Source organism: Limanda limanda, chromosome 4, assembly GCF_963576545.1.
Source record: "Limanda limanda chromosome 4, fLimLim1.1, whole genome shotgun sequence".
NCBI lineage: Eukaryota > Metazoa > Chordata > Actinopteri > Pleuronectiformes > Pleuronectidae > Limanda > Limanda limanda.
Window position 1 is genome coordinate 14,922,572 of NC_083639.1, and position 13,400 is coordinate 14,935,971.

The 13,400-nt window shown below is 44.9% G+C and overlaps 1 protein-coding gene across 1 annotated transcript in view; it reads left to right on the forward strand.

Annotated features, from left to right (window-relative positions):
* Nucleotides 1–13,400, forward strand: part of celf4 (CUGBP, Elav-like family member 4) — an 81,188-nt gene that overhangs the window by 20,961 nt on the left and 46,827 nt on the right. The window contains exon 2 of the mRNA XM_061069391.1: nt 1,317–1,399. Coding sequence (XP_060925374.1) covers nt 1,317–1,399 — 83 coding nt within the window. The remainder of the gene's footprint in view (nt 1–1,316; nt 1,400–13,400) is intronic.

Genomic DNA, 13,400 nt, shown 5'->3' on the forward strand with positions numbered 1-13,400 from the left:
TTTTGGGGGGAGGGGTCTATGATAATCATCTAATATTCAGTCCTTGATGTTCTCAGAGCAAACTGTGGTTCTTTTGTCTCCGGTGCACGGCGGCAGGGAACAGTTTACCAACGTCTTCACGCCGACTTCTGTAATTCCCCAAAAAAATGTGATGTTTCTGTCGACTCTATTGTTCAGGAACAGAGCTCTTTTTCAAACGCCTCAAACGTCTGTTAATATTGTTGTCATTGTGCAAACGCAGACACTAATCATCCACCTTTTCTTTTTTCCATTGAATTTAATTGAATTCCATTTAAATGAACGCGTCTTTCATTTAGAGGCCGTCTACAGTCTGGATCAGAGCGTACAAAGCACAACACCTGCATATTGAGTGCGAGGGACATTTTTTTTTGCCTGAAACCGATTCACGTCGCCGCCGCCTATTGTGCAATTGTATTTGTAAAGTGTTTTATTAAACTGTCAAACACATGAATCATTAGCCTTGATCTGCAGATTGACAGTTTGTCAGCTCTCTGACAGTGGCGCGCGCCTGGCTGTCAACAGAGGGTGGCGAGGGAACGGCTCACACGTTCCCCACGGCTCCCTCTCTTCTTCTCCTTCTTCTTCCTTTGCCTCCTGCGCGTCTCCATCTTTCCCTTCCACCCCCACACGTCAGCCCAGGTGCTAACAAAACCCGAGGATTGTGGGTAGTCCCGGAACATATGGAGCAGAGAGACGGAGAAATGAAGGGTGGAGGGAGGAGGGAGGGGTGCGAGAGAGAGAGAGAGAGAGAAAGAGAGAGAGAAGCTGTCAGGGAAATGTCTATCCCTGTCACAGCAGCCGAAGGCGCGCGATGGACAAATGGATAACTCCGATTTCAGGCTGCCAGGGAGAAGGCGCTTTCAGATGCGATGTGTTTTCCGGGCAGTGGCTCTCACGCAACAGATCTCCTAAGCGCCATGGTTTTTTTTTTGATTTTTTTTTTTGGTCCCACGTCCATTTCTGTCACTGCATGTGTGTGGATCATGTTTGTATACGCAGGAATATTCCGTTTATTCAGTTGCTGAAACGCTGTTCGTGGTGCACAAACACTCACAGGCGCACAACTCACAAACACAAGCAAATTCCCTGTGCGACCATGTAGACAGAGTGTCAGAGCTGTGGCTGCAGGCTTGTGTGCTTGTGTGTGTGCTTTTGTGTGTGTGTGTGTGTGCGTGTGTGTGTGTAGTCTTTTGGCTGTTCGCTGATGATTGGTGCAGCACCCTCCCACGGCTGTCTCTGCTTCTCTGTCCCCAGTTCCCATCAAATAATTATCTCTCCCTCTCGCTGTATTTCAGGCTGTGCCTTCCTCACCTACTGTGCCAGAGAGTCGGCCCTGAAAGCCCAGAATGCATTGCACGAGCAGAAGACCCTGCCAGGGGTAAGTTGTACACGACGAACGCCATGTCGACCCAAAAGCCGGATCCGACACAAACACATTGCAGATGCAGGTTTCATTTTAAAAATAGAGTGTAATGCATTATATTTATTTCAAATCAATGGGGACCCAGCGTCTTCACCATTCCTGCCATGTTGGAAGAGCTTCTTTCTCTTAAATATCCCTCCTCTTCCACCCCCCACTGCCACCACTCCAAAAACCCCTTTCACTCCCCCCCCCCCCCCCCTTCACACACACACACACACACACTCTTCACTTTGACAGTCACACACACAAACCCATAGGGAGAAACCACACACAGCATCACATCATAGGCATACTATTTATAGGCCTTCCTCCAGTTTGTGTAAATGAGTGTGTGCCTCTATCTCCTTCTCTCTCTCCGTGTGTGTGTGTGTGTGTCAGTGTGTGAGCATCCATGTGTGTGGGCAAGTGTGCGAGAGATAGACAGAGAGGGATGAAAAGCGGGTGGGCGGGTGGATGTAGGCTATTTGTACATTTATGTGCAGGCTCTGTGTTGAGCCCCGGCCTGGCAGCAACATGAGTGTGCATCGTGAATGTTCCATCTCGACAACACGTCCTCGACACAGATGCATGTGTGGATGTTGGCGCTCACATGTACGATGCAGCCGGATGCAAAGCGTGTCTCGTTGTAATGCTCAGCTCCTGTTCATGTTTGCTAGAATCGAGAAGGCTGTGACACTGTCGTAGAGGAGTAGCAGATATTTGATTGTCAGCTATCGTGTGCGTGAGTTTATATTTGCGTGCAAGGGATTATATGCATCGTGAGCATTTTCTTGCGTGTACACATAATTGAATGATTAGATATTTGTGTGTGTGTGTGTGTGTGTGTGTGTGTGTGTGTGTGTGTGTGTGTGTGTGTGTGTGTGTGTGCATGCGTCCCTGCAATCGTGTTCTTAAGGTCCGCATGCACCTGAATGCACACGCGCGTGCACACGAACGTGGCGCCCGAGCCCGCCTGCGCGTGTATGCGTGTTAGGAAGTTTTGATGCGTCTCTGTCAGGCCTGGCTCAGTTTGCTCTGTTCGTTTTTAATGACGCCTCCAGGGAAGCTGACAGTCGCCGTGTTGAGCGCACAGCCTTTGATGTGAGTGATTATGACATCACAGACGTGCAGCCGAGAAGAGCGGAGGAGTGGGGATCCGTGCTTTCCTTTTCTTTTCTTTTTTTTCACTTCCCAGTGGCATATTATTCAGAGAGAGAGAGAGAGGGAGGGAGAGACAGAGACGTGCACAGAGCGAGAGAGAGAGAGAGAGAGAGATTAAATATTTGGCCAAAACCAGAATGCGATTTTGTGTTCAAACAAAATGTGCTGCCGATTTGATGTTTTTTGCCTTTGCTGCTATTGTTTGACACAGACCAAAATATATGGGCACCAACACAACCTCTTTAAGGATTCTGTCATTGCCTCTTCAAGGGAACGGGACTGTGTTTAGCCGAACATGCCACACAGTGATGCATCAACAGCAACTAAATGTAATCAGTCACTTGCGATCAACATTGTTTTAGAGGGAAATGCTAATTAGCGATGCCTTTGCCCGTGGAGGACGGTCTCAAGTTTGCATTTGATCGATGTTGAGTGTTAAGTAAACAGCAGTAATGCCACAGGACAGTCCTAGATGCTCAACAAAGCCCGAAGCCGTGCGCTCGGAGAGGCCGATCAGGAGAGCGTCTTCTGCTGCTGGTGGAGGTAAAAGCCAGCAAAACAGAATAAATGAGTTCATTAGAAACAGAGCGGAGACTTGGCCCTGGGAAAGGCAGTGGGACGTTTTATAGCACACGACTACACCCTCTCTCCCCCCTCCGCTTTTTTTTCGCCTCCCCTTTTCTCTGCATCTTTCACCCCCCCCCCTCCCCCCCCCCCTCACGGGCCAACACAAGCAAAACCCCTGCAAATGAAAATCCGTTTTTTCCCCTTAAAGCTTCTTTCCCCTTCACTTCACGTCCTGATGCGCTTTTTATCGTCAAAGTTGCTCCCCCAACCCCTCACATTTAAAAAGTTTCCTGCCATCTTTTTTTTCTTCCGCTGCCAGGTGAGCCGAGAGAAGAGGGGATTTGGCTTCCTAGTGGAAATGCCCCTGTAAGCATGGCTGTAGGCTGTTGGTGTAGCTGAGACAAAGTACTGAGGGCTGCCTTGTGTGTGTGTGTGTGTGTGTGAGTGTCTGTGTGTACGCAACTGAGCGAGTGCAGCGTCAGGAGAGACTTTGGGTAAACAAGCGGCAAAGCAAAAATACTGATGTTAAAGTGACACTGACATTGACCTGCTCCTGATAGGCGACAAATTGTTTTTCCCCATCCCTCGTTCCATCATAGTGTTAGAAACTACAGGTACACAGGATTAGGCTGATAGGAAATAAATAAACGTTAAAGAGTAATTAAATCCACCGGACTGGCACTGAAAGTCACAATGAAAACAGCCAAGAGATACGTTTGAATGATAAACCCACACAAGGCCGGAACATTCATTCAATAGATGGATGAATGAGCAGGTCTTCTCCGCACAGGTCCAGGGCCTCCAGGGTTTATTTGCCCATTAAGCAAGAGTCACTCTCAATGAAATCTGTGGGTGAAAAAGACCACCGGCTCAGGTAAAATGTATAAAGGTCTCGATCGTGTTTTTTTGTCCCTGATCGCGATCGGAAGGTTTCATATACGATACTCTGCGCCACTAGATGTCACACAAGCACCGGCATCTCGTAGAAAAATAAATGCTTCATCTGCAACTCCGCCTACCTTTGTGTTCTCAGCGAGCTTTTGCCTAAACCTTCCAAAAACAGTCTTTTTGGAAGGTTTCCATGCAGCTAGCTAGACAGATAAAGTTGATCCGTTTGAACCCACTGACAAACTTTAGCTCCTACCAGTGTTGGAACCTCCATGTGAGACATTTCAAGTTTATAAATGTTTGTTTTTTAAAGCTTAGGATGCACTCATTCTTGCAACACCGAGTGCAGCATCTCTCAGTGGGCCTGCACGAGTGTTTATAAATAAGGTGTAGCCAATGTTTCTGGGTTAACAGCACAGTGGTGGGCAGGAGATATTTTTAAACTCATTCATTTAATTTGTGTTGTGTTCAATCAACCGCAGCACTTTAGAATTCTGGTCAAGCTAAAAAGTATTATGGGAATTACAGGAAAGAACACAAGCATGAGCAGAGTAGATTAAATGCAAGTTATCACAAGTGAAACAGATTCTGGAGTTGAAGTGCACAACTGAGCTGATCAATTTAGTTTGGGTGGTGTTTTTTTTGGAGATGCTATGTGAGACAAGCCAAAAATGGGGCGCGTCCCAAACGTCAGGTCCCTGGCTGCTGTGCTTGTGATCCCGCGCTCCAGTTACAGACTCATACTACAGTGAGAGGCATTAAAAGGCCTCTATCGATTCTGGCAAAAATCCTTACATGTGGGTGGATGTGTTTGCCTGTGTGCACGTGTGTGTGTGTGTGTGTGGCTGAGGGTGTACGTGCGGGTCGCAGGGTGGAGCTGCAGAGTTGAGCTGGCACAGGGGGCAAATACCCACCAGCAAATCCTCCCGCACACATATACTTTAACATGCAAGGAAAAATAATAAATAAAAACCTGATCTGGCATTCACTCAAACACACTGTCAGATATACAGTACTGGCCTCCCTACAACCATAAACCCCCACACAGTGCACAAAAGGACACGCACTATTGAGTACTTAGCAGAATATTTCAGGTTTTTTGAAAAACTAATGCATATAAATACAACACTCCACACCATACTCTTTGCAGCAGAAATACAACACTACTCGTAAACACTTCCATTCAACTACCTGATACTGTGATTCTCAGAGAGAGAGAGAGAGAGAGAGAGAGAGAGAGAGAGAGAGAGAGAGATGGAGAGAAATACAGAGAAAGTAAAACAGAAGAAGGGAGCGAGTGAGAGAGAGAGAGAGAGAGAAATACAGCGTCGATTGACTCGCACTGTAATAGTGAGCCAGATGAGAAAATATAGAACACTGTGAATCAATGCGTCATTTCAGAGCGCTTTCCCACACACAAATACACACAAACACACACACACAGATAATGGAGCACATATACACACACCGAGTTTTCAGCCCTGGGGCAAACAAACACCAGAAAAGACGGCAAGGCAAATGAATAGCAGGAGGGAGGAAAGAGGAAGGGGCTGATGAAGGCAGGTTGGAGAGAGTGGGTGGATGGAGGGAGTGGGAGGAGAGGTATAGTCGGGTGCCTCCATAGTGACTGATTTGTGTCTTCTGTTTCTTTTTTCATCCCCCCCCCTCAGTTGAGATAATGCCAGGGCGAGAAATCCATGTCATTGATTGGCTCCTGCGACCCAGTTTCATTGCAGCTTTTTCTCAATAAGTTGCCCTTATTGGTCGATAGCTGCCAGGCTCCCCAGGTGAAGTGGGTCAAGGGATGTTTGGAGGGGGGGGAGTTTCAGCGGTGCTCGGTTATGATTTGTTTGCCGTAAGCGTGCAAGTATAATATTTCACTACTTTTTGTAGATTAAGATTAGTGGTGCAGTGTGCAGCAGGCGGAGCTGCACGTCCACATGAACGATGCTGCTCGCCCTCCAGCTGGAACTTCACCTTTTTCTCCCCACGCCATCACCTCTTCAACTATCCTTATCACCCTAACTGGGGAAAAAAAAGAAAAGTTTTGCCACATATCAAGGACCGGTTAATGAATCCACATTTGCTGACAGGATGCACAAGCAGGTATCAATAGGCTTCACCCAAAAACACAGATTTTTGTAAACTCATTCGCCTATTTAGCAGCTTATTTCACTCTTGCATGCCTAACAGCAGAAACTAGCAGGCACTCTCAGTAGCCAGTGCAACAAAAGAATAAACATTATCCAATGTCCAAAACCGGAGCAAAGCTTTTAAGAGAGGCAGTGTGCTGCCTGAGTCCTGGCAGGTCATAAGCCTGCAATAAAAATTCAAATGAGTCTCCACAGCAGACAGTAGGAAACCAGACAGACTTTCTGAAAGTAGTGTTTGCAATAAATTCAGAGTTAAACACAAATTCAGTTCAATTCATGGGACATCTTAATGCTGCAGCGTGCAATTATGTTTTAAACTAGTGATGAGAATTATTGCTCTTCGAACTGAGCCAGATCTTATGGTGCTGTTTCTTTCCTGAAATCTCTCATTGTTTATTTGTCGTTCTTGACTGCAAACCAAGAACAGCCCCAGAAAAGAGAGTGTCTCCCTGATTAAGTGATGAAGTTACACCATTGATTGGCCAAGTGTGTTAGTTTCCCAATAGGCTGCTGCTATTTTCAAAATGACTAACCACAAATAGTGCAGCTCATTCCCAATATGCATGTGTATCTGCAGCCATAAATCTGTTGTTTGGGGACAGGAGTGACTTTGTTTATCTATGAAATAATAACCAGGGACAGTGGCATTTTCGAAAAATGACAAAAGACTGCCTGTCACCAGATGAGATCTGGTTCCTTTCACTCGGCTAATCCAGGTCCATACAATTGGTTTCACCAGTTTGGTGTTGGACACTCTTGACAAGACAACACAGAGCCTGTACCTCAACGCAACCAATTAACAAAAATAACAGCCAGTTTTTTATCCTGCAGCAACAGTGCCCTGTCTCGGTAATGCTCTCGAGGCTGAATGGGAGCAATTCCCTGCAGCCGAGTCCAAACGTCTTGTGGAAATCCTTCCTAGAAGAGGAATGGAGGCTATTATAGCAGTCCAGGGTTTGGGTTGAATTGTTTAAGTGATTGATTGATGCTTTGAACAACATGGTGTCCGCTGCATATGGGCTTCTAGCAGTAAGCGAGTCCTTGTTGGATCGTTGAACCCTGCCTAGAAACATTTCCAATGTCCGAATTGGGGGCCTGTGTCTGTCTAATGAAGTAACTTTCCAAAACCCATGTCCAACACCCTCTGCCCTTTGACCCTAGAATTGGGTAAGGAAGGGATAAAAATCTATACGGAAATACACAAGGTTTGACTATACTCGTGAGTCAAAGTGAACATCCAATTGAATGAGCAGCGATAAGCAGAGGCCTGACAACATAATGACGTTGTTATTTCAGTCATAATGCCCAAAACTTTACAAGATACTAGACAGCAACAACAATCAAAATGAACCATCTGGCAAATCATAAAATACAGATCCCCATTTTCATAAGGAGGCTTTGAAAAGGCCCCGTTTATGAGATTACGTATGGGTTTAATGTGTGGATGACTCCATACTTTTGGCCATACGGTGTGACACATGAATGCTGCCACAATTATAATAAAGATGATCACAGCCTACTCGCCATCTACAAAGTCTCCTATTAACTTTGGGCTCCAGACCTGATGTTACGGCCTCACAATTGTAGTCCAGTAATCCAACTAACTTCAGAAGCGGTGCAAGCCACCCACTGGGTCAATGAATTGATGATCCAAATGTGAAATTACACACCTCAATGCTACAAAGCAATATTGCAGAAAATGCCATGTCACTGCAATAACCCATTTTTGATGTTGATCCCATTTAAAAAAAAGGAGAGCTTGGAGTTTTGTCCAGGACTCCCCAGTGTTACTATACAAAAATAACACTTCTAGTAAAATGACCTGTCCTCACTCTCTATTTGGACATGTGTTAAGTCAAGTTGTGATTCATATAACACCATAACACATTCCATAAGCCCTTCTAAAAAATCCACTAGAAATTGCTGCTGACTGAAGAGTCCTCTGCAAACTGTCAGAAAAAGTGTGAGATGCTCTCTAAACGCATGGATTGAACTGTCTGAGCAATTCAAAACACCTCTGTTAAGTGCCATTATTGGGTGATCCAAAACTTGTTGTGTTCTCTCTAAAAGCATGTCCTCCCTACAGAAACTTCAGAGGCGCTGGAGCTCCTCTCAGCATCTAATGCTGGCTCAAGTTATTGTCACAGTCTGAAATCAACTTGTCCTTCCCTTGAGTTTATATTGATCCACAAAAGTACAGCCCTACAATGCACCGATGAGTCCTCATCCTCAGTATCACACTTCACTGAGCATCTACAAGTGTTAATGTCACTACTGGCACTTGTGGACTGCTCCATGTATGATCCACCATGCAAGGAGACACATTCAAGTCCTTCCAGGGCAGTGGTTTTTTTCGGCCCTTTTATATAAAAAAAAGATATTTGACAGAAACTTTTTCTTTGAGAAATCATTGACTCCAGCTTTCTTCCACAGCCCAAAGACATGCAGGTTGCTGTGAAGTTAATTGAAGACTCTAAATTATCCGCAAGTGAGAATGTGATTGAGAATGGTTGTTTGTCTCTATATGTTGTTCATGTGATACACTGGCAAACTGACTATTCTATGGATGGACTGATGGATGAACCCCAAAAGCCCTGCACCTCCTTACTGGAATAAGAAGACACTGGCCATAGCTGCTTTCACACATGCACTGCAACCCTGCATCTAGACAGAACCGGGTAGAGCAACGTGTGTCAGTGCGAATGTCCAAATCAGTTGGAACGGGCATTAAATGGACTTTAACCTGCCAGCTCTCCAGCACAAACGCATTTGTAACATAGGATTGAATAGAATGTGATTGGATTCACAGCAAGCAAGTTAGCGTGTTGATGACATTTCAATCATTTCTCCCGCACGTCTCGAGGCACTAGCCCCACGCCTTATAACCACACGGAGTATTTCCAGTAGGTGAGAACGCGTCTGACACAGACAATCTCCGGTTGTGTGCTCCAAGTGTGAAAGGGCAACTCCCGACAATGGCCTGACCCGATTCTCCAGACGTCATTATGTGAAAACGGCTTTTGACTGTCACTCGGGAAAGGACGTAGGCATGGGCCGCTGCAGCTGGAGCTATTTCTCCGCCAAAAAAGGGCTTTAATAGCATCCTTACCAGTGTGTGCCTGGCTTCAGCCCTGGTCATGCGAATACTTCACAGATTTAAGCATCTCCATAAGCTGGTTGTGGTAGTCATTCGGTCATTGTCATAGTTTTACCTCCTGCTGCTGCTGCTGTATTGAGTCTGCCCGACTCCTGCTGCTTTGAAATATCCTGCCAGTCCGAGCCTTTTTTTTTCTTCTTCTTTGTGAATAGCTGTATGTCACACTGCTATATTGCCTTATCTTTTTCATGCCCTTAAGCTCCACACACACACACATACAGTTCAGTTGGCCTTCCCACAACAGTAAGTGCGGTGTTGTCTGATCTTTTTATTGTAGCCTGTTCAGTTAATTTACCATGCACATTAAATGTCGAGGAACAGAGAACAGATAACTGAAAACAATAAAATGCAATAAATCAGTCACACCTACGATATAATTTATATATTAGAGCGGTGTTTTATTGATCGTCGGAGAATAGTATGGTCCGTACTGTATACCTTTTCTTTCTGTCATGCATTAGTGCAGCTTGACTACTCGTGCTATACTCCCACGTCTCTCCCTCGGTTGTCAGTGCGGGACGGGGCCGAGGCTTTGAAACACCAGATAACATTTTCATTCAGTGATTTCATTCTTTTCCTCCGGCTCCGGTAGCTGCTGAATCTTTCTATATTTCTCTCAAGATCTTTCTATTAATCAGACTTTTCCAGTTTTTCAAATGGAAGCGTTCAATTTGGACAAACTGCCAGTGTGAGATTAGTTTCTCACATCCCTAACACAAATGATTTTATTGGAAGTTTCCTTAAGATACTTTGTAGAGGCAATGAACATTTTTCCAAATTGGTTTTTGTAGAAATTTGGAATAAAACTGCTCAAGTGTTTTAAAACGGATGATGATGTTGAAGTTTCTTTCTGCAATGCTGCCTCTCTGGTAGCAGTATTATAAAATTGTTCTTTTGTCTTATGCTATATAACAAATAAATTATTTCACAATGACTGCGGAGGAAAAAAATCACAAGCCCAGTTTGAACAAGGGCTTTTTATAATGAGAACAACTAAAAGAAAAATGATTGTGTCAGTTCAAAGCAAAGGGCAATTATCATGCAATGCTTGCATTGCTGTTTTCTCTGTCTTCTTTCATCATAACCCTGATGGCAGAAACTACTCGAGGAATGTATAAGTGATTACAGAACAGCTAACAGTGTAGCAAAGAGGGAATATATAGGCAATGATTAGAAGACAGTGAGACGGAGCAGGTTAGAGGTAGAAACAGTAGCCAATGCTTTGGTATGCTGGAATGAACGTTTTTTAAAAGTAGGGCCCAGCGGTGAGTCTCGCTGCAATATTAATGTTGTTTTTCTACTTCTCAAAGTTCCTATAAAGCACAAACTAACCGCTCACTTTTTACAAAGGGGGCTTTATTCTTCTGTAAATACAATTCTCATTCCAAGAAAAAGCCACAATCCACTTTATTTTGTGACCTTCACCGTCCTCACCTTCGCTGGAGCCTTCGGAATATATAACACAGAGATTTCAATTTCTTCATTTGGCCCGTATTATCTGATATGTTCGACAGAGCGGGAAGTGGCGCTCGCAAATCTTGTTCCCGGCCCGGCTATAGCAGCTGGCGAGCTGGTGGCCGGGGGATGTGATAATGACACAACGCACCATCTGAGGCTGGATAGCGGGCCGCGACTCAGGCAGCTTTTAATAATTGATGGCAGCCAAGGCCCCGGATTGGCCAGTAATTGCATTACAGGTCACTTCTCAATAGCAATTTGTGAAAGTTGTGGTGATGTGTGCTGGGTGGCGATCAATAGGCACTGTCCAGAGATGTAGTCCCCCCCCTCACACACACACACACACACACACACAAACACACACACCACCTCCCCTCTCTCTCTTTCTCTCTCATGCTATCTTTCTGTTTGAACGAAAGCAAGAGGTCCACTGGAAACACTTTTCTTTCCTTGTCCTCTGCCACAGCAACAATGTCGGAACTTTTTCTTTTAAAATCACATTAAAATCCTGGGTTCAATTTAAGTTAAGTCGATGTGATCAACCACTACCCACAATAACGCCTTGAATACTCAAGTACTAATACACAAATTGCCTTAAAATTAAGTTTTCGTTTAAAGTATCCAAGACTCTGCAGAATAGAACTTGTATGTAAGTTTATATGAGGAGCTTGATTGGGGGAACTCATTTTAAAATATTCAGCTTGACGTCATGCTAATGCATTTATTGCTTCTGGTGGTTAGTTTGGTCTAGCACATAGTAGTATTTGAAGAAGCATTTCAGTCAACACACAAATTGCGGTCATGTTTTCCAGGAGCAGTTAAGTTAAGTGAGTATGTCACAGATTTATCATCGCATCACACTATTGTCTCTTGATGGACATGTTTTTAAAAAGAAACTAAATCAATGCTGCACATCCAAAGACACTCACCTTTTCTATGTATTGCATCTTTCTTTCTGGCGCCTACATCACCCACATGCAACTCGACCGCCAACAGTTTGGTCAGAGGCTCGGGGGTGTTCTACTAGAACCTGATAATAAAGCTTCAGGCCACCTGCCTGCAGTAGAGAGTTTTCAGCCCATGACGACACTCACTCACTTTACTCAGCTTCCTTCCTCATTTTCCTGGTAGGACCGGTAACAAATTTTGTGTTTCCCTTATTTTCATTTTTGTTCATCTATAATTCTTGCCACTTCGGTTTAGATTCAGAGTCCGATTCTGGTTCATCTGTTTTAACAATTGATGAAACTGACGTCAATGAGCCCAACAGCGGACCTACCCTACATATATGATTCACAAAAATCTAAAAACAGCTATGGCTCTAAATAATAAGTCTGAGAAGATAGCACATAATCACGTTATCCCAGGTTGAGATTTGAGATTTAACTGGGTTTGTGTGGTTTAACAGATCCTCACCAGGTAGGAGAGGTCTAACAAAATGACTGATATGCATGAACAGAATATAGGGTCTAAGTTTAGGTCTTTCTTTTTCTCTTGACCTACAAGACAGACATCTGGAGTCTGGCTATCTCTGCCAGCTATATAAATTCTGACATTATGTTTTTGGACGTGAGGTAGAGCAGGTCGTCCGCTGAGTAAAAGGTCAGCGGTTTGATCCCCATCTCCTACATTCATTGTGAAGAGTCCTTGTGCACGGCGCTGAACCCAGAAAGCTCCTGACGGCTGTGCCAGCAGTGTGTGAGTAATGTACGTTCGAGAAAATGCTGCACCCTAGTCGCACTGCATGAATGGATGGACGGCAAAACTGTACCGCACTTTGAGTGGTCATCAAGAGTCTTAGTAATCCGTCTCTTGTGAGACCTGTGGAAGAGCAATACTATATATGCCAATACATGGCTGAAACGTAAAGTGAGTGAGAGAAAGCCTTGGGGTCAGGAGGTTAAAATAGCACAAGAGCTCAAATCCAGCATCATCACAATGCTTCACGTTCAACTGTAGTACAGCCTCTGAGCCCAGTGCCCCCTCTGGCCCCCCCCAGGTTGCACTCGTTCTCATGGAAGTTATTTACTGTTCCAGCCAAAAAACGCTCCCCCGACAGACTCGCACACAGACACGACTTTGCCTTTGTTTCTCGTTTCTTGCTCCTATTGTTGACATCTCACCCACTTTGACATTTAAACTATCCAATGTCGTCTCTCCACATCTGCTGTTCATTCGGGTTTTTTGTTCTCGCTCTCTGTCTGTCCCTCTCTCTCGTTCTGTCTCCCTCGCTCCCCTCTCCTCCTGCTTCCTCTGGCTGTGGCGTGGAGAGGAGCGGAGGAGAGAAGAGTGGAGGAGACAGGAGATTTTGCATGCTCTAAATACAGCGTCTACGTGTGTGGGGTGCTGTCATCAGAGGAGAGAAGGGACAGGGGACGTTTCCGTTCTTTTGTGAGAGTGCATGTGCGTGTGTGTGTGTGTGTGTGTATACAACTGTTTGCCTATGTGACAGCGTGCGCATTAATCCCAGCAAACATCAAAGACGCTCCCTCATCCATCTCTCTGTCTTTCCTCTCCTTCTCGTCCCCCCTCCCTCTGTCAGTCCCTCTAATCCTCCTTTAACATCAATTTGTCTGCGTTGCCTTTTTGTGTT